The 25,037-nt window shown below is 52.3% G+C and overlaps 1 protein-coding gene across 4 annotated transcripts in view; it reads left to right on the forward strand.

Moving 5' to 3' along the window:
- Positions 1-373: 373 nt before the first annotated feature.
- Positions 374-25,037, forward strand: part of SRGAP3 (SLIT-ROBO Rho GTPase activating protein 3) — a 67,545-nt gene continuing 42,881 nt past the window's right edge. For all 4 annotated transcript variants that reach the window (XR_009419230.1, XM_059480013.1, XM_059480014.1 and 1 more), the window contains exon 1: positions 374-503. Coding sequence is in view for 3 of the 4 variants with exons in the window: in XM_059480013.1 (XP_059335996.1) it covers positions 437-503 (67 nt within the window). In the remaining variant the exon portion in view is untranslated. The remainder of the gene's footprint in view (positions 504-25,037) is intronic.

Below are 25,037 nucleotides of genomic sequence, written 5' to 3' on the forward strand. Positions count from 1 at the left end.
GGCCGCGGAGGGGCCGCTCCGGGCGGGGACACGCGGGGAGAGGCACGCATCCCGCAGCGGGGCGGGCACGGGGCGCTCCGCACCCCGCGGGGCCCGGGGGCGCGGCCGAGCCGGGCCGAGCCGTGCGGGGCCGGGGCGGGGCGGGGGCGGGGAAGGGGCTCCGGAGCGCCCGCCCCGCGCGCAACCTGAGCGCAGGAGCGGCGCCAGGGCCCCGCCTCGGCCGGCGGCGGGAGCGGCTGCGCTCGGCTCGGCTCGGCTCGGCTCGGCTCGGCTCGGCTGTGCCCGGCCCCGCTCCGCAGCCGGCGGCGCTGCGCGGGCTCCCCGCGGTGTCCCCGGCGCCGCCAATGACGGCGGCCGCTGGTGGCGGCGGGGCCGCGGCCGGGTGAGGCGGCGGCGGAGCGCGGCGGTGCCGGCGGGGCCCGCGCCCTCCCGCACGATGTCAGCGCAGGGCAAGTTCAAGAAGGACAAAGAGATCATCGCCGACTACGAGGCGCAGGTCAAAGGTGCGGAGCGCGGGCCGGTGCGGGCGCGGCGGGGCCGCCTTTGTGTGCGGGGCGGGGCGGGGACGGGCCGGCTCTGGCCGCGGGGCTGCGCCGCCGCCCCCCGCCCCTCCCGCGCTGCGGCAGCGCCGGGCGCGGAGCCGCGGAGGCACCGGCGGGAGCCCCGGCCCCGGCCCCGGCCCGGCGGGCGCTGCCATCGCTGCCATCGGCGTGCGGCGCTCGGCGTGCGGGGCGCGGGGATGGGCAGAGGTCGGTCGGCCCCGAAGCGTCGCCGGCCGGGGCCGCCCTCCGCGGGCAGCGCCCAGCGGCGGCCCAGGGAGCCCCGGGCTGTGCGGGCGGGAGCGCTGCCCGCGGCCTCCCGGTGCGGAGGGCATCGATCCTGCGGTCCTTATGTAAGGAAGTTCGCCTTCGTGCTCCGGCCCCTCGCCTCCAGGCCCGCAGTCATTATTATGCAAGTGCCGGTAGTGGTGCGGAGCTGTGCGGCAGTCGCTGCGTTCCTGAGTGTTGGAGAGGAATAAAACTGGAGGGTTTGTCTGTCTGTTGAGACCACTGAGCAGCAAATCCCAGGCTGCAAGTTAATTCTTGTTTCAAAGGGAAGTTGGTACCCTGTGACACACGGCAGCTCTGCAGCACGGGGAAGGGCTCAGCGCCTTGGAGGCAGAGGGAAATGAGCCAGTGTAACCTTCTGTCTATTGCACACCCAGGGATTTTCGCGTTGGAACCAAACTGTAGTAATGGGCATTTCCGGGTAACTTGGTAATAAATCAACTCCTTATGGCGATAATGTCTAATTCTGTTAGTTGATGACATTTCTTTTTCCCACCTTCAGACGGAGGATACTCTCAGCTGCTTACTTCATGCCTTTTGCTTGTGTTGCCTCCTTCAGTCCCCCCACTATTATATAAAACCAGCTTCACACCCCTTTGCTCAGTTGTTTTGTATGGATATGTGTTCACCACTTCATTATATTTAAGTCCAGGACGCGGTTAATTAAAAGTGTAAAATAGCCTTTCTGCAGATTAACTTGTGCGTGTGCAAACTCAAGAGCTGCCATTTTTTTCCAGATCCCAGCTCAGCTGGGTGATGGCTGGGCTGCACAGACTCCGCTTGGAAAAGTCTCTGCCCAACTGCGGCAGCGTGATGCCAGAGGGAGGGATTCTGGGGAAGGGGCTGGCTGTTGGTTTCGTGCCATTGTTTACTTTCGTGAATTTCAGTCTTTTGTAGCTGGCCTCGGAGAGTGACGGAACAGTCACAACACACCCTGCTCTGTGCCAATTACCTTTCTGCTTGTGTGTAATTTGGGCAAATTGATGTTATTGCACCCTGCAGTTAAGCAGATGAAATATTCTTTTAGTCTGTGGTATTGTTTGTTTTATGGGAGGGCATTTGCATTTGTTCCTAGAGACTGTCCCTTGGTTTCACGTCCTGGGCCAGGTGATTCCTGCTTCTGGGGTGCTCAGGGTGCAGAGGGGTCATGGGGGCAGGACTGGTTCTGAGCTGTTCCAAAAGCTTGGCTGTGGATGTCTCCAGTGCTTTTCTGATTGTTTGTGCGTGGAGTACTCACAGGCCATGATCATTCTTGGCCTTGCTTCTGTAGCCTCATGGTTTCCGTATGTGAGGCAGTTAATGCTGGCGTGTTTGAGGGTGTTACATTACACCACAGTGATCACGTTTTGGGCAGCTGTATTGCAGGCAGTTTGCTGATGGGCCAGCAATAATTTCCTTGGTCCTGTTCTGTGCATAATTACACCTCCAGGAATGTCTCATTCCTGATGCGGGGTGCTTGGTCTGTGTTTTCAGCTGCATAAAGGCTAATTCTTGTGTTGACAGGGTGCGAGTGTGCCTGAGGCTGGGGAGAGCTGGGCAGCCACAGCCCAAGGCCCGAGTGAGCTGCCTTTGGGGAGGTGGGGTCCATCCCTGGGCACGCTGGGTCTGTCTCAGCACCAGGGTCATCTTGGGGTGGCCGTGGTGACAGGCAGGGCTCCAGTGCTCACTGCTGTGACAGGGTGGCCATCACTTGTGTCACCTCTCTCTGGGGACCAGCCTGGGCCTGGTTTTCACACCTTGCTAAACGGCTGGAGGAGGATAACCATGTGAGTTTGGAGGGTTTGGTGCAGAGCTCTGCTGTGGCCTGTGCTTCCTCACTAAGTAGGGGCAATGTGAGCAAATGTGGCTGAGCAGGTAGGACAGCATTGTCACTGCGTTTGTAGGGACCGAAGGAGGGCTGGTGGCCAAGGATGCACTGCAGAAGGAGAGGGGTTTTTGTGCTCAGTTGAGTGTGCCAGCCTGACATGGACCAGGGTTTGTGATCATCTAAATCTCTTCTGAGGCTGTGGCAGTGACCATGAACGAACGCCCGCCTCCACTTGTGCACAGTGTGGTCTCTCCTGGCTTGACTGGAGGATTGGATGTAGACTACCTCATTATCCCAGATATCCTGTTTATTTTCCTCAAGGATTGAGTAATTACGCTGTTCATATCTAATCCCTTGCTATCCTCGTGAAGACAGATGCCCAGTCCTCCAGAGAAAGACTAAAATGGAAGAGAAAGAGGGATAAAGAAGAGGGTAAGTGGTGGCAAGGGGGACTAACAACCAAAGTGTTGATACAGAAATGCTGGAATAGGAAGATGATAATAGCTGAAAATTTGAAGCAGTGATCTCATGCTACAGAGGATGGGCCTGGAATCTGAGCACAGCACAGTGCTTGTCCCCACGGCATGGAGAGGAGGAGAAAATGGGAGGGAGAAAGGTGGCAAACCCTGCGTGTGAGCTCCAGGCATATGGCAGCATGCACGGAAGAGAGGTAACCCCAGCAAAGCTGCACTGGGAATGCATCTGAAGACAAGGACAGAGAGGGTTGGAAGCGGGCAGGTGCTGCTGTTGTGAGGTGCCAGCCAGCGCTGGGTGAGGCAGTGATCTGCCAGCAGTGCCTCAGGTGCGTAAAACGGAGAGAGGAGCTGCCGAGACACCTGGAAGGATGTGGAGGGGGAAAAGTTACCGAGGCTGCTTTCAGGGAAGTTTGGCTGCAGCCTCTTGCTCTGGCTGTTGGGAATTAGAGCCAGGGCTGGGGTGGTGTGGGGTGGGAGCCCAGCCCTGCCCGACCTGCGGTGCTGCAGCCTTGGCTCCAGCAATGGAGGAGCCCACGCGCTGTGTGGGGAATGAGATTGGACGGGGGAGGCTTGAACCGGGAATTATCTTCGTGCACAGGGTGATTTATTGCCCATGATGGCTCTGTTCCTTCTCTGGAGAATTGTGTCTACTCCTCTCACGGTGGGAAGGAGTTGTCCTGGAAATGCTTGCAAAGATAGCGGGGGCGTGTGGGGTGCATGTGGGTCTGCTGAGAGCCCTGCTGAGAGCCGTGCTGCACACGCTGTTCTGGGTGGGATATGTGGGGTGCATGTGGGTGTGCTGAGAGCCCTGCTGCACACGCTGCTCCTGGGGGCTGGTGACAGGGCTGCCGGTGCTGCAGGGTGTGTGGGGCCCTGGTCGGTGCCACGCTGCTGCTGGGAGTGGGAGCACCGGCAGTGATGCTGCTGTCCGCGGCGGCTGCAGCGCAGCTCCTGCAGCTCTGCAGAGTGTTTGCTGCCTGCCTGTACATGGAGACCTCTCTGTCACCTCCTGCACACACGCAGCGCTGGCAGGCTCCTGCCCACGGTGCAGTGTCTCCCGTCACTTACCCGGGCTCTGTTCTTCGCTTCTGCTGCTGCTTTGCACCCTCCAGCTGTCCGGAGAGGGGAGAGCTGGCCCCAGCACTGGCAGGAGATGCTTGCTGCATGGTACCAGAAGGAAAATATTTAAGAATACTTTTAGGGGCAGGTTTTCTTATTTGCCTTAGCCTTGCAGACAGGAGCGGTGGTGTTAAAAATAAACACCAGTGGAGATATGGCTGCAGATTTACAACTGCCACATGACAGCTGCCTGCGGAATACAGAGCACAGCAGATCCTTGGATGCCCAATTTAAAGTGCGTGTTTTCAGACGTACAGGTTTTTTTTGCTCTATCTGGCCAGAAATCTAAATAAATGTATCTTCCTCATTATCGTTACGTGCCTGATTTGTGGCTTTAATGCAGCAAAATGAACCAGTTTTAATTATGCAGATGCAACCACCTATGGTCCAGCATTGGCAATCTTGCAGAAAATTGCGCATTGTGTTGATTGGCTATTTAATTTTATATTGCTTCCTGCAGTTCTGCCTTAACCCTGGCCAAACACAGGCCCCTGTGTGATCCCTCTGGCTGCTGTTGGCAGGAGACTGCTGTGAGGCATCTTGTGTGGTGTGACTGGCAGGTGACATGGTCCCTTGTGATCCTGGAGGTGGGGCTGTCCAAATGGTGCATCTGCCTGCACAGTGGCAAGGGGATGATTCCTTGACTCCTGTGACTCTTAGTTGCTGCATAAATTGATAATGAAACTAGGGGGTTGATGGTTTTAGCATCTAAACACACTAAAAAGATTTGCAGACCTGGGCCAAAGAAAATGAATGTATTCTTTCTCATTTTCATAAAGTTTAGGTTAATTTATCATTGCCCATTAGCTTCCTTTGACTACTTGTGTTGCAGTAGCTGCATCCCTTATTTTGTGTCTATTTTCTTTTCCTACCTCTTGTCCTCTTCCCTGATAGCTGGCAGGTGCCAGGTTGTGCAGCTGGCATTATTTGTCAGTCTACCTCTCCTGCTGATAACAATAAAGCCCTCTTACAACACTTACTCGAGGCCTGTAGCTAGTCCTCGTTCCAGGTGAAGAGTTTCAAGGGCCGTTAGAGTGCAGCACCAAATGCCCTTCAGGTGCTTAGCAGATATTTATAAGCCTTGTGAGGTGGAATGCTGTAAGTTCTGTGTGCGGTTTCAGCCCCTGTCAGGAGCGGGATTTACTCTCCCGTTTGCTGGCCTGTGCAAGGTGAGGGGGGAGCTCTCAGGTTTTCTCCTGCCTGGCTTTGGCTTGGTTTCAGAAGCTGTTTGTCACTCCCACGCATGGCAGCAGCAGCAGTCACTCCTGGGATGCCTTTGCTGCCCTGGGAGCAGCCGTGCCCCTGGCAGGGACAGGGACAGGGAGGGGACAGGTCGCACGGGTGACACAGGGGACAGGGAGGGGACAGGTCACACAGGTGACACCTGGCCCAGGGCTGCCAGGGCTCAGCAGCATGGGTAGGCACGGGCAAGCTCCTCCTGCTGTCAAGTAATCTCCCCTTTCTTACGGCCTGGGTGGCTCTGTGTCCTCACTGTTGATTTAATCCCAGGAGGCTTTTGCTGAGCTGCCAACAAGCCCTGCTCCTGAATAGGTGAATGTTCCTTCCTGATGACTGATGTGCTGTGTGTGCCCCACCTCTCTGTCAGTGGTGTGTGCCTCAGCAGTGGCTGAGGACAGGGTGAGCAGTGTGAGTCCGTGTGCAGGTGGGCTGTACCTGTCACTGCTGTGCAGGTGGGCTGTACCTGTCACTGCTGTGCAGGTGGCACCTGGCACTGCTGACCGTGTGCAGGTGGGCTGTACCTGTCACTGCTGACCTTCCTAGGGCTGCCAGCCCTTGCCCCGTGCTCCTGCCCTGGGCCTGTGGTTATTGGATGCGCTTTATGCTGTTCACGTCTTTGAGAGCCTGATTTGTAAACTTTTCCCTTTACAAACTGGCGTGAGATAACTTATTTTAGTCTCCCTTTTCTGTCTGTAAGGCACTTGCAGTGGTTTGGACCGAGGCAGCCGCTGAACAGTGTGTTGCAACGTGCAATTTTAAGAGAGGAAGTGGAGTATCAAAATAAAATTAGTGAGGGAGTTGATGTGCTGTGGTGCGTTCCCTGGGCCAGTGTGGTGGGGCTGTGTGTTCCTTGCTGCCAAGATGCTGTATGTGGGAGTGTTTGCTGCCTGCAGTTTTCCAGCAGCTTGGCTTCGGAGTTCACGTGAGAAATGCCCCGTCACAGTGCAGCAGGCAGGGACACACAGCCCTGCTGTTCATCCCAGGCTTGTGCTGATTCTCCAGGCTTGTTGGTACTCAGCAGTGAGGAGACACCTGGGAGGATGGCCGCAGTAGGGAAGGAGAGGTTTTCAAGCCTCTTTAATTAAAATATTCCCCTTTGTTCTACCAACAAAGACATGTAAAAAAGGTGTGGTAACAATCCCAGAGTGGAAGTTGGTGCTTCCCAGCCTCTTGTGGAGGTGGGTCCCCAAAGTCAGCTCTGCAGGCACAGCATTATCAGAGGAGGGCAGCAGCAGTGCCTCTGGCTGGTGTTCACGAGGCTGGGGAGGGTCTGTCTGTCTGTCTGTCTGTCTGTACTAGGAGGGTTCTCTAGTTTGGGAGCCTCTGGCCTGGGAGGATTGGGGACCGGAGGGCTGGAAACTGGGGCCGAGCTGCTGCTGTCAGTCTCTTGCTTGCACATCTTGTGCTGTTGAGCTGCCTTAAACAGTCTGCCTCCCAGAAGTGTCTCTGTTAGCTTTCCAAATGTGCTCTCCTGGCTATGAAGCTCTGCTTCTCCTTCACCCCGACAGAGCCCAGAGATCCGTTTCCTTCTTGCTGCTGTGGTCTTGCTGCTTTGTTTGTTTGTTTGAAGAGTCGTTTGTGGTCTCCAGGCACTTCTGTGGCACGGTGAGGGCCCGAGGGGATGTTGTGCTTTGGAACTTTAAGAGGAGACGATCTCGAGAGCAGATCTAAGCTCGACATCATCAGTTTGATAATTTTGGGTTGCTGGCCTCGTGTGTGAGTGTGAGGGAAAGGCAGGCACGTTGTAGAGGCTGCTGTGCAGCAGGTGGCTGTGAGTGCCCTGTGCGAGGTCTGCCTGCACCCCTGCTGCATGTATTCTGCCAGCTTTTCCTTTAATTGTTCTAGATTTTATTTTCCATTAAATACGTTAAATGTTTTGTAGGGGATTTCCTATTGCCCTGTTCTTTTTTACCACTAAAGTGAATGGGACTTCTGCTCTGGTAATAAATGAACATGGAAATCAGGATCTCCACTGTAATTGGATTTTTCAGATAGCTCAGGAAGAGCCTGAGGAAGTGTGGCAAAAAAGAGTTTTAATTTGGAATAGATCAAGTAACCTGGAATCAGACTCTCAGTAGGTTCTTTCAAAGCATTTTTTGTTTCTTTTAACATCCTTGCTGGATTGTGTTCTGAGTGACTCATGGCTTTAAAAGCATTTTTTCCTGCATGTTTTTTCCTGCTTGTGCGCTCTTGACCTACTGTTGCTAAAATTCCTAAAGAAATACTAAGTAAACATATTGTAAGTGAAAATGTCATATTCTAAACCCTTGGAAGTGAAATCATTACAAAGAGTACTTGTGTAGCCATTGTTCTGCAGGATGGCAGTGTGAGATGCGCTGTTGAAATAACAATAATCTGTTCCGTGGGAGAGGTCACTCCAAGCTAAGGGGGAGTGAGAAGAAGAGGAAAAAGAAATGCACACTCTTTGCCTCTCCTCCTAATCACACAGCATGGACTCGAGCATCCCTGAGACTGTGATGTGGATGTAGCTTCCTCCTGCTTTTAAATGCCTGTCCAGGGCAGGGAGGAGTCATCTGTGTGGCATGGAGAGGAGCCTGGAGCAGTTGGTGTACCTTTCTTAAGGTCTGGCTGGAAGGAAGGAATTTTGCAGGTCACAAAGCTGAAGAGTAACTTCAGAATTAAACCTTCATTGGGGGTTTAGTGGCGGCTGGCCATGGGAAGAGTCCCAGGTTGTGTCCCCAGGATTTCCCTGTCTGTGTGAGAGCTGGGTGCAAACCCTGCTGGTTTCTGGCGTGTGTTCTTGTTGGTGTGCCAAGAATTTGGAGGCTGGTCGCATTGTCAGTGTGAGTTTGCTGCAGTGTCCTTGTCTGTGGTGTACATCACAATGACAGTGGAAAAGACATTTATGGTCACCAATCTAACTACTGAGCCTGCAGCCATTCGTGGTGGCAGTACACCTTTGGAAGCAAGAAACAATCTTCAGTGTCCTCTTCTTTCACTTTCTTGGAGTCTTCACCAGGCTGTATGTGTGCAGAGTTTGTTGGGAAGAGCTCCTTGTCCACAGTGTGAGGTCTCAGGTTTCCCAGGAGCTCGTGTGCTCTTTGTCAGCCTGCGTCCAGATGACTTGCCAGGACAGAAGCACGGCTGCTCCTCGCAGGCTCCGAATTGCCAAGGGGATAGCGTCGCTCCAGCTGCAGCTTCAATGGGCACCCGAGATCCTCGACTTCTGGGATCGCCCTGGCTGAGCTTTCCTGTTCTCCTGCATTGCCAGGCCTGTCCCAGGTGAAGCCATCCGTGTGTCTTTGGTGGCAGTGCCATCGCTGCCCTGTGCTGCTGTCCCTAAGTGCTGCCTGTTGGTGTTGCGCTGTGGGGCTCTTTAATTGTTGTTTGTCATCGTGGGAATTGCTTGTTCTAAAACCAATTACAACCTGACAAAACTGATCTGCCTTATTTACAAATACATCCATCTGGTCGTGGATCGCCTGATAGAGCTGCCAGAACAATGTGAGGCCTGGATTGCTGCTGAGCTACCAAAGGGCTCCTGTGCCGGCATCGCCTGGGGCTTTGCTGCATGGCTGTTCTCTGTAGGACAGGGGAAGCAGTGATTCAGGTGACAAATGCTGTGCACACCAGGCAGAGATAGAGCAGAGTGTGCATGTCCTGGCCCCACGTGGAGCCAGAGTTGTGATGGAGGTGCTGCTGCAGAGCAGCTCCACGAGTGCCTGCTGCCTCTGGCACCTCGCAGGGGCTGGGAGAGCTGTGCCCTGCTCGGGGCAGCTGTGCCAGGGGAAGGATGCACACACACAGGGGCTGGGAGAGCTGTGCCCTGCCCACAGGAGAGGCATGCACACCTCTGCTGGAGCCGGCAGGCTGGAAGCCCTGGCCTGGGGAGGCTGGAAGCCTGGGCTGTTGGAAGGGGCTGGTGGTGGGTGCCACTCGGGTGGGTGCTCTCTGCCCTTTGGCTGCTGCCACAGCTGTGGAATCCAGACTGCAGGATCCCCACCTGAGGGAAGTTCCTAATCTGACAGATTCCTATTTTACACAACCTGTTTGATAATCGAGGCAGGACTAGATTCCTCCTTGGAAGCTGTACTGTCAGAGTAGGGTTCATGTAGGCAAGAGGAGGTGGAAGGTGCCTGGGGTGCGAGACTCTGATTTCAGTGTGTTCCTGGAACTCAGCTTTGAAAAGGCTCAAAAAAGGAGAAAAATGAATGGCTGGTGTCGGGACATTGGAGATAAAAACCATCAGATCTGGTAGCTGAAACTGTTTCAGACTATTTTAGTTTTCCTATGAATGTTCAGTTGCAGCTTAAAAAAGAACTGAGGCATTATGAGTCAGTTCTGATTTCACCCTTGGGCCAGCAGTTCAAAGCTGAATATAGTGAATTTCAGAAGCCTTCACTAACAGCCTCTGTTCCTTGTTTACTCTGTGTGTGGCCCACAGAGGGGAGGAGACAGAGACATACGTATGTTTGTTTATATACGTACATAAACAAATATAGCACAAGGAAAACAGGGAGGAGTTGCCCCCTAAAATAAGTAATTGAGATTAGTATGTCTGGGTTTTGGCAAGTAACTGGAGGTGAGCGAATTGGTTATTGTGAATAATTGTTATGAGAAATTCAGACCTGTTTTTGTTTGCGATTTATCTAGGAATTAATTTTAACTTTTTTATTTATGAATAATCACTCGCTTTTCTCTGTTGACTGAATAACTGAAAATTCATAAATTGGGATTAACTGTCAGCACAGAATACTGCAATCTGTGTAGGAAAATCTGTGTTTACATGGATCTAAGTTTTTTTTGATTCCCCGTCACCATAGTAACAAAAGATTTTCCATAAGGGTGAGTTGTCTGGCAATGGGAGTGAGGTAGGACATTGCCATTTTACCTCCAGATCTCTGAACGTTCTTTGACCTCTTAGCTCAGATTTTTAGTACCACATTAATGTGGGCTTTTGGTGATGGGATATTTGTGATTGGTGACTGTTAGCGTGCTGAAATTGGTATTTGTGTTATAATCCATGGTTGCCCCGATTCTCAGCAGTACCTGGCTACTGTTAACAGCTTTTCATAGGAATTTTTCTGAAATTCATTTGAGACAAATAACAGCCCTTTGATTTTCCTCTTCCTTCTCCTGGTGCTAGGCCGTAGTTTAAAGCTGAAAACCTGGGGGCTCTTGTGGGCAGTGTGGGGCTGTGCTGGTGAGCCCTGCTGGGGTTATGGGCACTCTGGGGCTGTTCTGATGAACCCTGACATGGTTGTGGGCAGTCTGGGGCTGTGCTGGTGAATCCTGACAGGGTTATAGGCAGTCCTGCTGTACAGTGCCAGGGGCTGTGGGCACTCTGGGGCTGTGCTGGTCCCCAGGGGCTGCTGAGGGGGTGCTGGCTTTGGCCAGGTCCCTCCCAGCCCCACCATCCAGCTGTGGAGATGCTCCAGAGGAGCCTGGGATTGTACAGTGCTGTTCACATGGGCACTGGTTTTAAATCCAAATAGAAAATCGTATCCCTGTTGGTGATCTTTTCCTTGAAACGTAGTTATGGCTCTGTATAATGCAGTTGTTCCTTAGCTCAGTAAAATGTCCTGGCTGGAGGCAACTTATTGGATATTTTTTTGGGAGAGGGAGAGAGAAAATAATCAATTAAAATTTACATAAAACTGTTAGGATAAACCCTATGAATTTAAACAAAGTTCATTTGCTTATAGTTATTAATGAAGTCTGTGGCTAAATTTAGGTGAGTTCTTTAACATTCCTTAGTTTGGACAACTGCTCTGCTTTGTTTTATTCAGTTTCTGTGCTCATTTGAATGAAAAGCTCCTAAGTTAAAGAGAGATTGTTTCACTGAACCAATTCTGCTGAGTTTGCAATTAATCCCTAGTAAGAGGCAGTCACCTAAAATATATAGACATTATTTCTGGGAAATATTAATGTGTAGCCTTCTACCTTTTCACTGAAATGATTGTAATTTTATTAATAATTCACATTTTAAAATGTAAAATAAAAGTAAGCATCTCAAGTTTGATCATAAAAGTTCCAGCATGTTAGAAATACACAATTATTTGTGAGGGTCTTGGATGTTTTTTTCCCTGTGTTTGCCTTGCGGTCAGTCTGTCCATAGCCTGTGCCTTCCTCAGCTCAGCGTGTGTTCTTAATTAGCTCCCTGAAGCCCATACTGTGATTTTTCCTGAGCAGGGAGTGAGCACAGGGCCATGATGATAAAGCCTGGGGAGAGCTGCTGTGGCTTTGTGTGCTGGGATAAACTAGGTGTCCATCCGTCCATCCATCCATCCATCCATCCATCCATCCATCCATCCATCCATCCATCCATCCATCCATCCATCCATCCCTCCATCCCTCCATCCGTCCATCCCTGCATCCATCCGTCCATCCATCCATCCATCCATCCATCCATCCATCCATCCATCCATCCATCATCCATCCCTCCATCCATCCATCCATCCATCCATCCATCCATCCATCCATCCATCCATCCATCCATCCCTCCATCCATCCCTCCATCCATCCATCCATCCATCCATCCATCCATCCATCCATCATCCCTCCATCCATCCCTCCATCCATCCCTCCATCCATCCCTCCATCCATCCATCCATCCATCCATCCATCCATCCATCCATCCATCCATCCATCCATCCATCCATCCCTCCATCCCTCCCAGAGCAGCACGCGGCTCCTGGGAGAACTCCCATGTATTGTGCTGAAATACCCTCAGGTGTGCCCTGTGTGCAGCAGCAGTGTGATTTTGGGGCGTTTGCAGGGGGGTTTCTGTGGCTCTCCGTGCTTTCTGTGCATTGTGGGCTGGCTGCCCTGTGCTGGGGAGGGCAGCAGGGCACTGACACCCCTGGCACTGTGGGAACGCTGGCTCAGCCAAAAATCTCCCCAACGCCTCTCTTCTGTGTCTCTGTATCTTCTGGCAGAGCACGCATCTTCGACATATGCTCCTCTGGTCTGCAGATAAAATCCTGCAGTGCTGGGGATCTGACATCCTCCCTGGCTAGCCTGTTCGCTGATTTGATACTTTTGTCCCAGAACTGAAACTAAATGTTATTGTGCATGGAGGAGGTGACTGGTTCCTGCCTTTTCCCTGGTGCCTGTGGAACGGGATTCTCTGGGAAGATTGCAGCAGAGGAATCACAGCGTTTTTCTGGGAGCCCAGCGGTATCCTAGGTGAAGCAGGCAGGCTGGCAGTGCTCCAGCTGGAGCGTTCGGGAGCTGCTGTGTGTTCTGAGCGTGGCTGAGGGATCCTGCTGCTGCTCAGAGGGACCTCAAGAGGCTGGGGACACAGCAGGAGTCTGGGGGAGTTCAGCAGGGCAAGTGCCGAGTCCTGCCAGTCTTTTGTCCCCAAAAGGTGGGGAAATATCCCTTCTAGACTCACTGTGCTGTCACAAGTTACATTTCTTAAAAAGCACTCTAATAAAATAATGGTGGGCTGGTCTCTAACTGGATTTAAAATGTTTCTTGTAATTCGCTAATGCATTTCCCATCATGTTGCCAGAACGTACGCTGTGACTTTGAGGAGGCAGCAAATGCAAGTTGCAGAGAATTCCAAATGACCATTTATTTTGAGCAGGATCTTAGTTCTCACTTGGAGTTTCCTGCCATTACTGAGAAGGCTTAAACATTTATCCTTGTTCTTGTGTGCTTTTTAATCCCATGAGTGTGTGGAGGCCCCCCTAGCTGCTGTGTGGCTCCATTCAGTTCAGTGGTTGGGTGGAGGTGACAAATGTTGGGTGCACAGCTGGGGCACAGCCTGTGCTGGGTCTGGGGCACCCGGGGTGTGCTGGCACCAAGCTCTGCCTGCCAGCAGTGGAGCAGCACACTGAGAGCCCGTGGCTAATGCTTACACAGCCCTCTGCTTGAGTCCTCTTGTTGGCAATATCTTCTGTCTTTTTCTTCTTGGTAATAGCTTCTTTCTCTTTTTGAGTCTCCTGTATCTTTATTACAGATTGCTAGGAGATTTGCTAGGAGCAGCCAGTCTTTGGCAAGGTGGTGCTTTAGACAAAGAGCGGGAGCTGTGCTCCTGTGTGCTTTGCTGAGCAGGGTAACTGTGCTCCTGCAGGAAGGACACAGCTGTCCTCTGTCCTGCTGTCAGCGCTGTCCCCTTCACCAGGGACCGCCAGCGACAGGAACAGCCAGTGCTGCTGAAACTTAGCATTTTGTCCTATTTTTGCATTTATTAGCATACACTGATTATTCATAGGAATAATTACCCTTTACCAATTCACATTAATTTAGATGGCTTTTGAAAAGCAATCAAGAAGAGTGGGAATGATAATGCATCAAAGAGGCATATGGCACAGAGGAAATAGGGTGCATTTTACGTAATGACCATGTCAAGACACTGTCAGCTTTTCCCTTCAGACTGCAGTCATTGGAACCCAGTCTGATGGTTGTGGCTAAAGGCCACAATGTGCTCCCTACTTCAAGTTAATCATGCTCTTTTTCTCACTTTTGTGTCCCTTCAGAAAGTAACAGCATCATTTTGTGGGGTACAGCATGAGTATGAAAGCAGACAAAACCATGTGCTAGGTCATTTCACCATTCCCAAGTGCCTTGCCTGTCCCTGCACAGGTAGGGTTAAACTCTCAAGTGCTTTCATTATCAGGGAACACATGAAGCTTGGAGGATACAGCGGATTCTCATCTGCCCTCAGCCACAGGGAAGAGCCCTGGAGTCTCCATCATGGCCAGGGCCAGCGTGTTTCTTTGACAGGGGGGAAGGTCTGGGCAGTACAGTCAGATCTTGGGTTGTTTAGAGGGTCACACACCTGAGGAGGGCTGTGAAGTGTTGCTCTCTCAATCAGGGTGAGTCTTCTCTGACTTTGAACCAGGCAAAAATCCGAGTGTCACGTGAGACTCGTGGCCTAAAAGTACTGAGTGTGTTCTTTTCTCTGGGTTACAGATGCTGCTCTGAAGGCCAAATGTGATGTGATGGAATAAGAGTGCCTTGGTAGACAGAGATGTGGAGTGAGTAGTCCCTAGATAAGGGCAGGAAAGGGCAGGTTTCAGTTCAGGCTGAGCAGTGTCATGCACGTTTGGAGGAGGAGAGCAGCAAGCATATACAGGGTTGGTCTTTGTGATGCTTCAGCGGTTAAAGCGTTGTTTTCTCAGTTCAGGGAGATGAATTCCTCTGTTTTTCGAATGCGCCTGGAGCTGCTCCTGTGCAGATTGGTGCAAGGGCTGATCAGCTGTGCTGCTCGGCAGGAGCAGCTCCCCAGCCCAGTGTGGTTCCAGTCAATATTGGCTGCTGGAGTGAGCACAAGCCATCCCTCATTGGGAGTGTCTCATAGGAGGAATGGCTCCTGCACGCAAAACAAACACTAGTGAGCTGTGGCAGATATAGCTCCAGGATTATGTTGCTGACATTGTCAGAATTTTAGTAACTGAGAAGAAATCTCCATTGAGGAATGTTTGCAGGGGGTTGGTTACACACTTCATATGCAGGGAGGGGTGGGTGTCAGTTCTATTAGTCTGGAATAATGTGTTGTCAGGAGATATGAAATGGGGATGCTGCTCAGGCTGGCTCTGTGGATTCTGCTGCACGTCATTCATGCACTGTTCCGCATTCCATGTGCATTATTTTGGGCTAAATAAGTGAGGCCCTGAGTTCATCACTGCCTCAGCTTTGTGCTGTCAAATTGGAATGAGGACACTCTCTGAATCTGTGTGGTAGAGTGGGACTTGTTCCACCAGAGGCTTGTGTTGAAGGAGGAACACAGTTACTGCAGTGTTGGAGACTTCTGTTTATTCCTGGCACTGATGGCAGGATGTAATCATAAAATTAGGGATTCGTGTGAGGAACAGTAACAGCATGCTGCCACCTTTATTTGTTTGAAATTTTATATCTAAAGGAATCTGTTTACAGCAAAAGAAGAAGAGGAAAATACAGTTTTCTACCAGCAGTGCTTTGGTACTTCATTTGATTTATAAATTATTTGATAAGCATGGATGACCAATCACAAAGAATACTTAAAAAAAAAAAAAGATTGTGAATGTTTTCTTTCACTTTGGGATCTGAACTCATGAAACCCCCTATCTGGGACCTCAGGATGCCTTGGACTATGCCATGCTTACCCCTTGGCAGCAGTAGGTGCAATTCCAGGGGGGATTTTAGTCCATGAAGTGCTGTTGAGCATTGATGGTGAGCTGTGCACGTGGGTGGGTTTGTCTGGTTTGTGCCAAGGTGGGCAGAGCTGGTTTAGGAGCAGGGAGGAAATGCGTTCCCACTGTGTGTCTGAGATGCACAGCTGTGCACGGGGGTCTGGGCTGAGCCCCAGATGTGCTGAGGCTGCTGCCCCTGTGCATGGACAGCAGAGCCATGCACCTTTCCAGGCTGCCTCTTGTCTGCACACGCACCTGCTCTGCTCATCCTGCTTGAGAGGTGAGAGATGGCATTTTACAGTGGGGAGGTTTGGGCTCCAGTTCAGGTCCAGCTGAGTGAAGAGAGGGTGCTAAACACAGCTCAGGATCACGAAAATGGGCAATTGGATGTGTGGGAGAGAACGAGAATGACACATGGGGCAGAGGAAGGAAAGGCTGGCTCTGGGAGGAGCCCAAGGGACTCTCCATAGGGTTCATGCAGGCGGTGGGTGGTGGTGGGGGTCCCAAAGGCAGAGGGTGGAGGTGCCTCTGTGTGCTGCTGTTTGCAGCCCCTTTGTGCTGCTGTTCCCGGGATAAATGATACCAGAGGGGTATAAATGACACCAGGTACAAAGGGAGCTCTGCCCTGGAGCAGGCAGAGCTGTGGGAGCAGCCTGGGCTGGGCAGCTGCACTCCTGTGCCTGTTCTGCCATTTTAGGGGCTGAGATTGTGGCTGATGCCTTCAAACACAGGAGGGGTACAGCAGAAGAGAGAACGCGTGTTTGGAATGCTCCCAAAGTGTGACATATTGCACATGTATTATGTAGGCTCGGGAAATGATGTTTAAAGTAGCTGAGCCCACAGGCTACACAGGCTACTTGGACAAAGCAAATATCAAGACCATTAAATTCTCTTGCTAAGCTTGACTTGTCCTTGTTATTAAGGTCATTTCAGTGCGTATTTTGATAACTGTGAGATTTCTGTGTAACAACTTAGTTCTTGAAATTTTTTTTAAATCAGTTGGAAAACATTTTGCCAGATTTTTGTCAAGCTGTCGGTGAGAGCTTTGTTATATGCAAGAGTGATAGAGAAACACTTTTGAAAGTAATTTTTCTTCTTTTTCACTCTTAGGCTGACAAATCGGGAGAAGCAGCTTTTCTGGTTGTGCAGGTCAAGCAGAGAAAGGAGCAGTTCTCAGAGGGACTGCAGGTGTGGTGCTGGCTTGGAGGGGGTTGAGAGCCTGTCAGTCACTGCAGGGAGTGCTCAGGGAGCATCAGTTGGTTCCATGTGTTGTTATAAGCCTGCTCCAATGTCAAACCCTGTCCCAAAAATGTGCTAAAATTGCCTGAGAGTATTGACCCCTCAGGATGATCCCAACGCCAAGGGAAGTTCAAGATTTCTGCTCAGAGAAACTCAGCATTTCAAAAGGGGATTTTGGGAGGGCTGGGGTAAAACTACTTCCATATGGAATACAGACTTATAGGTAACAAGAGCACATTAAGAGATGGTGATGTGTGCAAGGCACTGCTGCTGCCTAAACTCTGTGTATTTATACCTGCCCGTAGCAAATCCTTCCTCTCCCTTTGTAACTAACTGCTTACTTTAATCTCTTTCCAGCCAGGGGGAGTTGGTGCTGGCAGTGTTAGCACGGTGTGGATGGACATCCTGAGGCCAGATGGAAGGAAGGATACGTGGGGAGGGCTGGGGAGAAGCTGCCCATGGGCTCAGCTGCCCTCGCCTCAGAGCAGGCATCCTGAGCTGGCTGCCCTGCTGCCTCAGCTCTCCTGCCTGACTCAGAGTGTTTCTATCAGATTGAGCCAGGTTCTGTTCCCCCAAACTCCTGAAATCGGGACAAGGAATGAAAGTGGAAGGCAAGGAAGTTCTGGGCATCCCCACCCATCTGCAGAGAGAGGCAGAGGATTCTGAGTTTTGGAAGGGCAAAGTGTCAAAATTACACACGAGAGTGATAAATGTGACACTGTCAAAGGTAAATGTAGTTAAGGCAGGTTCTAAATAAGCCAGGAGCAGTGGTGAGTCAGCAGAGAGGGGCTATAAATACCAGAGCTGATGCAGCAGCTGCAGCTGGGGGGGCCACCAGGGAAGAAGGGAGTGCAGAGGCTCTGGGATGTACCAGAATCCACATGTGTTTTGAGAAGCTGTCAGAGAGAAGAGAACCAGAATTGTAATTACAAGGTGCTCTCCAGATGCTTAGTCTAGAGTTAAATGGTTGGTTTTCCTAGGTTCTCCCTTAGATGAAGAAAAAGCCAGAACAGGTGACTCAGCTGTGCTTCGGTGGCAGGGGGAGCTTGTGCAGGTGTACAGGCACTTCCCCTGCACTGGAGCAAGCACTGCTGTTCTTGTGCATCTGTATTCCCAGCACCCTGCAGGGACACTTCACAGTAAACAAACCTTTTAAGCAGAGTTTTAAAACAAAGTCTGTGTTAACTGTCTCTGTGTGGTGTTTTTGGGAGATACAGAGTCAGGGGAGCAGTGTCTGCATGCTGCAGGTTGGGGATGTGCATGGAACTGCTGACAATTCACAAAGATTAAGGGCAAAATAATGTTCTGATGTGCTTTTGCAATTGAAGATTATCTAGTGATAAAGTAATGAGATGTTTATTTGTGGGGAGGTTTGTGTATGTAAATGCTTCCTTTTACACTTTGGACATCTGCAGCCATGTATTTTTTAAAGGAATGGTAGAAACCAGGGGCTGACAGGTTTAATTTTTAATTTCTCTGCTCTCCCACTCCTGCAGGGCTGTGCCCACTGACATACTCCCCTCTGCTGTCCCTGCTTGCCAGAATGATCCAGTGCTTCTTGTGCTTCCATCTAGTCTTTGTTTTCAGTCCTTAGTTTAGGTAGAAGTCCATGGCTTTATTTGGACCAGTCCCCATGTCCCCCCCGCTCTCCCTGTCCTCAGATGGGGTGGCAGTGGCACGGTGAGGGCTGCTGGTGGCTCCTTCCATCCTTCTGTCTCCTGTGTGTTCTGCTCCAGTCTGCATTTCAGGTGGGCGGGCAGTTCATTACTCTTTCTGCAGCATTTATGCAGATTGCGGTCTGAGCTTATTTTAGAAGAGCAAAAATCAGGAGCAATTAGCAATCTGCTCAGGAAGGAGCTGGGAGCAAGGCAGACAGCAGCTCTGTGGCATGCCCAGGACCGGGCTCTCTGCTGGGCTCGGCCAGCGCTGTGCCCGTTTGTGCACCCGTGTGGGCGAGCACTCCTGCTGCCAGCTGGGCACAGCCACTGCAGGTGGGCAGTGCTGCTGGGCTGCAGCGAGGGCAGGGTGGCAGCAGTGCTGTGCAGGACAGGCAGCTGTGTCCATAGCCTGCGAGGGGCACAGGCTGCCCCAGCACAGCACAGCACATCCCACGGGGCACAGGCTGCCCCAGCCATAGGACACAGGGCACAGGCTGCCCCAGGCACAGGGCACAGGCTGCCCCAGCCATAGGACACAGGGCACAGGCTGCCCCAGCACATCCCACAGGGCACAGGCTGCCCCAGGCACAGGGCACAGGCACAGGCTGCCAAGGCCTGCCAGGGGCACAGGCTGCCCCAGGCACAGGGCACAGGCTGCCCCAGCCATAGGACACAGGGCACAGGCTGCCCCAGGCACAGGGCACAGGCTGCCCCAGCCATAGGACACAGAGCACAGGCTGCCCCAGCACATCCCACGGGGCACAGGCTGCCCCAGGCACAGGGCACAGGCTGCCCCAGCACACCCCACGGTGCCTCGTCACCCAGCACCCCTGGGCCAGGCCATGGCACCTGCCAGCTGACCCTGTCAGGGAGATCTGAACAGGGCTTAGTCTGCCCTCAGTAACAGTTCATAAATAAATGCCAGTCTTTGTTTAAAGGCTTCCCCCACCAGGATGATGCATTACTCATTTCAGTTAACCTATGTCATTAACCTGGCTGTGTCTCAGCCACACTGTGAGCCCCGTACTTTCCCTTGTATGAAGGGATGTGAATTCAGAGAATTGGAGAACTCTGCACATCAGAGTGGGAGCAGAAGAGAAAGAGGGGAATTTTAAAGAAAACAGTACTTTGACAGAAGGAATGCTGGAATGTTTACATCTATATCTTCTCTTCCATACGCGTGTGACACATAGCAAGCATGGCAGGAGAGTCCTGCAGGAGCAGTGCTGCAGCAGCTCTGCTCTGCATACCAAGGGAATCAGCTGAAATATCTGAGGGATTATTTTCTGGAAGTGATGGACACCTGCAGTGACAGCTGACTTTAGCCAGAGCTGCAGCTGCAGGAGCCCTTTCTGTCCTGATAGTGCTTCAGGAAAAGCTGTGCACACTGGTGCATATGGATTGCATTTGTCTGCTGGCTCGCTTCCCCTGGAGCTGCCCAAGTACCTTTAATGCCCTTTCTTATTTCTGGGTGGGAATTTAACACTCCTGTACTACACCAGGCTATTTCTGTATTTTCTTTGGTGTTGTTTATCTATAACCATCTGGTTCTGCACCCACTAATAAATGGGATGCTGGGGAAGATGGTGAGAGCAGACAATATGCTTTATGCTGATTTACCCTTCTTTAGAAGGCAGGAGCACAATCACTTGGTACTGAAGAAATGAATAATCTCTGCTTTGTGGGTGGCAGCTGCACAACCCAGTGATCCCAATGTAGAACATATTATTAGCCTCAAGCAAAGCTGTCTGCAGTCTGGAACTTGCTCCAGGTCTGTAGTAAATGACGAATTCATGAGGAGGCTGTGAAGTATTGGGCTGGATCGGATCCTGTCTGGTGTGGAAAGCCCTTTGGAGACAGTCTGCTGGATGCTGCATTGCATGTCTGTTACCTTCTGAATATCCATGTGAATATCCATCCTTCTGCACTGCAGCAGTGAGGTTCTGCAGGTCTTTATTCACCCTGAAACACCCCAGGACCGCTGGTGCCGCCTGAGGCTGCGTTTGCAGCCTTTGGGGAGGGTCGTGCTGGTTTTGGGGAGGTGAAATCCCTACCTACGTTTGTTTCCTGTCTGCAAGTTCCAGGCTGGCTGGATCTGGTGACAGTGATGCCCTTCCATTGGCCACGCACAGCTTTCCCTTGCTGTTGCAATGTTGTGCTTTTTCTGGAGAGGAGGAGCAGTGAAGAGCAGTGTCAGCCTTGGGCTGGCGTTGTGCTGCTCTCTGAGGCAGAGGCTCTGAAGGAAGCAGCACTGTTGATTCCCTGGCAGCAGCTGGGGCTCTCCTGGTCAGTGCTGATGGAGGCGGGGAGCAGAGCATCTGCTCTTGCCTCTGGCCAGCTCCTCGTGCTGAGATTGAAAAAGCACAGTGGAGATAGTTAGCCAGGAGGACATGGAAGAGCAGCATTTCTGGGTGGTGAGGACAGGCTCCAAAGGAAGCAGATCAGGCTCCAGGAATGCTCAGGAGGTTTTGGTCTGGAGGTGCAGCAGGGAGCTGGGCCAGACCCTGGGGATGCCCAGGAGGTTTTGGTCAGAGGCACAGTGTGGAGCTGGCCGTGCCAGGTACAGGGCCCAGGGAGCCAGCTGCCTGTGGTATTTTTGGGAACATTAAACCAAACAAATAAGAGAAATTGGGCAACTGCTGCTGTTGGAGTTGCCCATTCCTACAGGTTCCTCAGTTTGAGTCTACTGCTTTGGAATTTGTTTTTCTTGTTGTTTTCTGTGTCCCTTCAGACTGGGAGCAGTTTGGCCTTGAAGTGAAGTTCAGGCCCATCTCCACTGCAGAAAGGCACAGTGGGAAACAGCAATGGCAGAAATGCCCAAGGAAAGACTTGTTTTATCCTATCTGTAAAATTAGGTTGTAATCCAATCCATCTCTCTTTCTGGAAGATGTTGAGGCTTATAGGATACTTTGAGATGTGAGATGAAAAGTTCTTAAAAGGAATTATCCTGTGTTTTTAATGCATGTAAAGTATTACTCTGGAAGAGAATTGGTTCAGTGGATCCATGAATGCACAGATTTTTCAGGCCAGAAGGCACTGCTGGATAATCTGATCTGATTTGTGTGTATAATATTTGATCCTGTTAGGGCTGTTCAGAGTTGGGGAACTTGCACAGATACAAGGGGCTGGCTCTAGGAACTGTCTGCAAAGCCCCGCTCTCTTAATGGTCTGTGAAATCTTTCCATGCCTGGATTAAGGAATGTGAGGTGCTGAAGTGAACCATTTAATGATCTTCTCCTTTATTCCATCTCAGTGGCTCAGGGCAGGATTCACATTCTTGTTCAGCTCTTTCTTTCCCAGTTTGAATACATTCTCCTTTGCATGTTAATAGCGGCAAGCCCGGCGCTCCGGTTACATCATTTCGCGGCTTTGAGCTGCTGAAAGCCTTTCTGCAGCCATGCCTCCCGAGCGGGCACATGAGGGCTCTGTGCAGGAGGGCAGGCACAAGAGCTGTTTTCTCTGGGGAAAAAGCCACCATCTGCTTTTGTGACGCTTCCTTTGCTCTTCTTAAATCATGAGCAAATACAAGAGATCTGTTTGGTTCTTTCTCTTTAATGCTTTTTTGCATCCCTTGTATTCCTGACAGGCAGGACCAGAGGAGGCACAAACTCAGCAAAGGCAGCTGTTCTGCCTTCCCCCTTCTGCTCCTGGGGACAGAGCTTGCTTGTGCAGAAGGGCTGGCTGTGGGGCACAAGGGGGTCCCCCAAGACACAGGCAGCAAGCAGGGGATTACCAGGGATCTTGGAATGCTTGAGGTGTGGGGTGCACCTCTTTAAAGTTTGGCTTCTTTAATGTAACACCAAAAACCCCAAAACAAACAAACAAACAAACCCAAATTCAAACAACAAAACCAACCCCAGCCTCCTCCAAGTCTTTTTTAATGAGCATTTCTGGGATCTCGCTCCAACTTCAGTCCTGTAAATTCTCCTTCCCACTGATCAGCATGATCAGTGCAGGGCCACATAGCCAGACAGCAGGGTGCAGGGACAATAAATGAGATTTACTCCCTCGGTGCTGCTCGCAGTCAGACAAAAGTGGCAGCAGATGTGACCAGTTCAGGCTGTGAATTACAAGTGGACGAGTCTCGGTTCCCAGGGAAACGAGGAGGTGCCAGGGGCTGTGGGAAAAGGAGCTGGAGGATGCTGCAGCCCAGGCCAGCCCTCTCACTGGGGCTGGGGTCGGGGTCCCCGTGCTGGGGGGGTCCCCGTGCTGGGGGGGTCCCCGTGCTGGGGGGGTCCCCGTGCTGGGGGTCCCCGTGCTGGGGGGGGGTCCCCGTGCTGGGGGGGGTCCCTGTGCTGGGGGGGGTCCCTGTGCTGGGGGGGGGTCCCTGTGCTGGGGGGGGGTCCCTGTGCTGGGGGGTCCCCGTGCTGGGGGGGTCCCTGTGCTGGGGGGGGTCCCCGTGCTGGGGGGTCCCTGTGCTGGGGGGTCCCTGTGCTGGGGGGGGGTCCCTGTGCTGGGGGGGTCCCCGTGCTGGGGGGGTCCCCGTGCTGGGGGGTCCCTGTGCTGGGGGGTCCCCGTGCTGTGTCCCTGTGAGGGTCCCTGGCAGGCCTGGTGGGCTGGCACAGCCCTCTCTGCTGACATGAACCTTGAGCCCAAGCGCACAAGGATTGAGTGAAGCACCGCTGGGGTGGCTCTGGACCTTTGGGTGCTCCCTGGAGGGGACACAGCGTGCAGCTGTGCCTGTGCTGGTCCTGTGCCCTGCATTTGACAAGGACCTGGGTCAGTACCTGCTGCCAGGCTCTGGCTCTGCTCGTGCCTCTCTTCACAGAGAGAGGCAGGGAAAAGAACCCCTTTGGGTCAGTCTGGCTCATTTCTGTGAGTGGTGCCGAGTGAAACAAACCAGCTCCCGTGCCAGTGAGGATTTCCTCTGCAAGCAGGTTTGCCTTCTCCTTAGTGTCAGAGAGGAAGGACTGTGCATCCCTGGATTGTCCAGGAGATGAGAGACCCTGGAGAGGCGGCTGCCCTGCTGTTCCAGAGCTAGGGAAGCTGTGCTTGGCACTGGTGCCTGGTCTGGGCACTCTTGTGGCCAGCTCTCCTCCCATCTGGCACATATGATGTGTGGTTTGAAGTGCTGTTTCTGTTCTAAATTGGACATAATTGCAGCACACCATTATATCTGTTCTCACTCTTGATTTGTGGGAAGTTTGGCCTTGAGGCTCAGCTGAAGTTAACAGTAGCCACTGTTTGGATGCCTTTGGTTGGTTTTTGGTTCCTGTGTCCCAGGAGCTCGGGCTGTCATGCGGGCAGTGCTGCCTGTGGAAGGAACTGGGTGCTCTCTTCACCCCAAACACTCCTTATTCCCTGCTGCCTCCTCACCAGCCAGGCTGGCTGCTTTCAGATCTGCATTCAGAGAGGGTTTTTAAGGGAAATCTGCTGTCAGTAGCTCCTGTGGATGTGGAGTATCAGTCAATGACAAATGCCACCGCCTTGGCAGCAGCAGTGGCCGCCATCGTGTGCAAGGGCAGCAGAGGGACGGGAGCAGTGTGGGGATTGCTGGTGCTGTGCCTCTCGGTGGCACAGCTTTGCCACCTTCTTCTTGTGCTTGCTAAGTTTATTATTGATCATCTCAAAGCTTCATTGTCACCCTATCAGCTGTGGAATTTGTTCTTGGACATGGAGGGGCTGTTCTCATCTTCCTTTGCCCTTTGCATTAAACAGGGGCTGCTCCAGGGCAGGGGTTTCCCAGGAGGGAAGTCCCTGGGTTCAAGATAGGCTATCTTACACTTTCACTTCCCTTCTCAGTGGTTGCAGATGAAGTTGTTGCCTCACAGCCCAGCGAGTCGTGGTGTGGGTGAGGGAAAACTGGGGCTGTGCACTCAAAGGGCTGCGGCACGGGCTGAGGATTACAAACACACATGAAAATACTGAAAAATGCCAGTGCCACAGGAGTTGTTTTCATACTGGAGAGAAGTGTTTTCCTTTCTCTTTTTTTTTTTTTTTTTTAAGCGGGAGCACTCCTTTCAGAAAAAAGGCTTGTCTTGTTCTTTGTTTTACCAGGAGCAGTATCTCTTGTCTTTGTGTAGGCAGTGATGTTACTAATCACACGGAAGGAAGGAGAGGGGAGGCCTGGGCAGCTTTGGGCTGTTTGCTTTCCCTGCAGGTGCCCTCCGGCTGCTCCCCAGTACTGATGGAGGCACCCCTGGCAATTGTCTGTGGATGCTCCAGGCCGTGGGCCTGCAGCTCCGTGGCTGTTGGGGCCCAGTGCTGTCACTGCTGGGGCCTGGCAAAGCCTCTGCTGGCTGCAGCCCTGCCGGGAGGATGCAGTGTCCATCCCTGGCATCCCTCTGCTGCCAGCCCCGGAGCTGCGTGCAGGGCAGGGAGTGCCCGAGGTGCCAGCACTGCCAGGGACACGTGTGGGCTCTGAAGAATCCCCTGCCAGCCTGGGACTGGGCCTGGCTCCTGGGCATGGCACCGAGAGCCCACACTCTGGGGCTCTGCTGGCTTCCCGGCTCGCAGCTGGGGCTCTCCTGCTGGAACGAACACTGGCTGGGGTTCCACAGTGGATCCAGGAGCTGCATCAGCTCTGTGTGTGAGAGCTCTCCAGAGGAAACCGTGTGTACTGGTCACACATGGGGTGACAAAGCGCTGGA

This window comes from Ammospiza nelsoni, chromosome 11, assembly GCF_027579445.1.
Source record: "Ammospiza nelsoni isolate bAmmNel1 chromosome 11, bAmmNel1.pri, whole genome shotgun sequence".
Classification (NCBI taxonomy): domain Eukaryota; kingdom Metazoa; phylum Chordata; class Aves; order Passeriformes; family Passerellidae; genus Ammospiza; species Ammospiza nelsoni.